General features: G+C 42.0%; 1 protein-coding gene across 2 annotated transcripts in view; it reads right to left on the bottom strand.

The window, feature by feature from the left end:
- LOC310960924 (atlastin-2-like) overlaps nucleotides 1-2,500 on the bottom strand; it is a 23,278-nt gene that overhangs the window by 6,735 nt on the left and 14,043 nt on the right. For both annotated transcript variants that reach the window (XM_083932790.1, XM_083932791.1), the window contains exons 10-11: nucleotides 1,291-1,347; nucleotides 185-256 (exon numbers count right to left, since the gene is read on the bottom strand). In XM_083932790.1, the coding sequence (XP_083788916.1) occupies nucleotides 185-256; nucleotides 1,291-1,347 (129 nt within the window). The remainder of the gene's footprint in view (nucleotides 1-184; nucleotides 257-1,290; nucleotides 1,348-2,500) is intronic.

The following is a 2,500-nucleotide window of genomic DNA, read 5'->3' as shown; positions in this document are numbered from 1 at the left end:
ACAAGACGAGGTTCAGAGGAGGAGCGTTAAACAAAAAACGACGTGCAGAAAGTGTGTCTTTCTCTGTGTGTGTGTGTGTGTGTGTGTGTGTGTGTGTGTGTCTCTGTGTGTGTGTGTGTGTGTGTGTGTGTGTGTGTGTGTGTGTGTGTGAGTGTGTGTGTGTGTGTGTGTGTGTGTGTCTCACCTGCTCCATGCTTCTGCTGTACGAGTCTTTGGCTCCGGCCACAGCTGCCAGGTTGTTGGCTTCAGCCGTCGCCTTGGTAACAAACGATAAAACACAAAGATCAGCGTTTAACAAACAAACGTCTGAACACGGTTTTTATCTGTAATTACAGAAAAATCACGGGACAAGATTATTTACTTTATTATTTATATTATTTAAAGTATTAATTTATTAAATAATGCATTTATTCTTTTTAATTATTATTATTATTTATATTATTTAGTTTTTTTCACTTTTTAACTATTTATTATTATTTTTATTATTATTTATTTTAACTTAACTTTTTATTATTATAGATTATTATTAATATTAATTTTATTTAAAGTATTTATTTATTAAATAATTTTAAATATTATTTTAATCTATATTTAATATTTAAAAACATATTTAATAAAATAAATGAAAACAAATGTGAAAATAAATTGAGCATTTTGTCTTTTGTTATTTTTTAAATTCCACGTTTGTTTATTTTATTTTACAGATTTGTTGTTTTAAAGGCGCTGACGTGCGTCAGAAAACACCTGAAAATATCATTTTTCTGCATCTTGTTATTAATAAAAACATGTTTTCATGAATAAATGTTTGTATTAACGAGTCTTCAGAGTTCAGAGAGGAATAAAAGTGTAAAGTTCTTTAAAAACATTGAAACATAAATAAAAATCTTTGTTGTTTAAACGTTAAACTTCATCAGGAAACGTCACCGACATTAAAACTTTTATATTAATATGAAACGTGTTTAAATATGTAAATGAGTCGTTTTCTGATTTAAGAGAAATCTACAGACACGAACAGACAAAACCAAATAAACGTTTCCTTTATATATTTATATATAAATATAATATAATATAATATAATATAATATAAATAAATAAATAAATATGTAAAGAACCGAACGCTCGTCGTCTTCAGTGAAAACGTGAATTCTCACCCTGAAAATGTGAAATGTGCTTCTGTGAGTTTGTTAATAAAGCGGTTCTGAAGTGAACGCTCTGGTGTTGGGACTGAACCTCTGGATGTAAAGTGTCCAGCAGGCGGCGCCGTTGCAGCGTTGCATCATGGGAACTGACCTGCAGCATGGACTTAGGGTGCGGCAGCTCCTCCCCCTGGTAGATCTTCATGTAGGCCTGAAACAACACAGAGCGAGAGACACTCAGCTCTCTCTCTCTCTCTCTCTCTCTCTCTCTCTCTCTCTCTCTCTCTCTCTCCAGGGAAACAAAGACCTCTTTGTTTTTATTTACATAAATATTTATATTTATTTATGTAAATAAAGATAAAGACGTCTTTGTTAGAAAAGGAAACATCAAACATGCCGCTTCGTTTCAATGTCATCTTATTTACAGACTGGTGTCAAAAATGTCCGTTTCCTGTTTAACCTTCACTGAGGGCCCCCTCCCACTGTGCCTCCGTGCCGTGCCCCAGCACGTGTCACGGCTAAAGTCTGGTTCCTGTGACCAGTGTGAGTGCAACCGTACCACGTCTAGGAGCGGCACGCTTGCCGTCCACGGCCCGTTTGGTAGAGGTGGGCTTTAGTAAAGCACGTTTGCACGTGTACGAGCACGAGCGTGCGCACGTGTACGAGCACGAGGCCTACGGCGGCTCTGAGGTCATTTCCTGTGCGCCTGTTGGGACGTAGAAAAAAGAAGGAGGGACCATGCGCGGACATTTCAAACAATGGCGGTGAAAGGTTCACGTTGGTGTGATGCGGAGGTGGAGTGTTTACTGCAGATTTGGTCGATGAAAAGATTCAAAAACAGTCGACAAGACGCACAAAAACTCCGAGGTCTACGGAAAGATCTGGAAACAAAGCCACGCATCGCCATGACGTCATCAATGCGTGTGACGTGTTACGGCGTGATGACGTATAGGCAGCAAGAAGCATTCTCCGAGGCCCAGGTAGTGTGAGTACAAACGGGCCTGGAGGGGGGGGACAAGGACCCTAAAGCACGGGGCACGGGACGGAGGCACAGTGGGAGGGCGCCCTAACCTGTGACGGAGGCACAGTGGGAGGGCGCTCTAACCTGTGACGGAGGCACAGTGGGAGGGCGCTCTAACCTGTGACGGAGGCACAGTGGGAGGGCGCTCTAACCTGTGACGGAGTCACAGTGGGAGGGCGCTCTAACCTGTGACGGAGGCACAGTGGGAGGGCGCTCTAACCTGTGACGGAGGCACAGTGGGAGGGCGCTCTAACCTGTGACGGAGGCACAGTGGGAGGGCGCTCTAACCTGTGACGGAGGCACAGTGGGAGGGCGCTCTAACCTGTGACGGAGGCACAGTGGG

The sequence above is a fragment of the Echiichthys vipera genome (genome assembly GCF_963691815.1).
Source record: "Echiichthys vipera genome assembly, chromosome: 2".
In the NCBI taxonomy this organism is placed as follows: domain Eukaryota; kingdom Metazoa; phylum Chordata; class Actinopteri; order Perciformes; family Trachinidae; genus Echiichthys; species Echiichthys vipera.
This window is presented reverse-complemented; position numbering and strand designations above follow the sequence as displayed.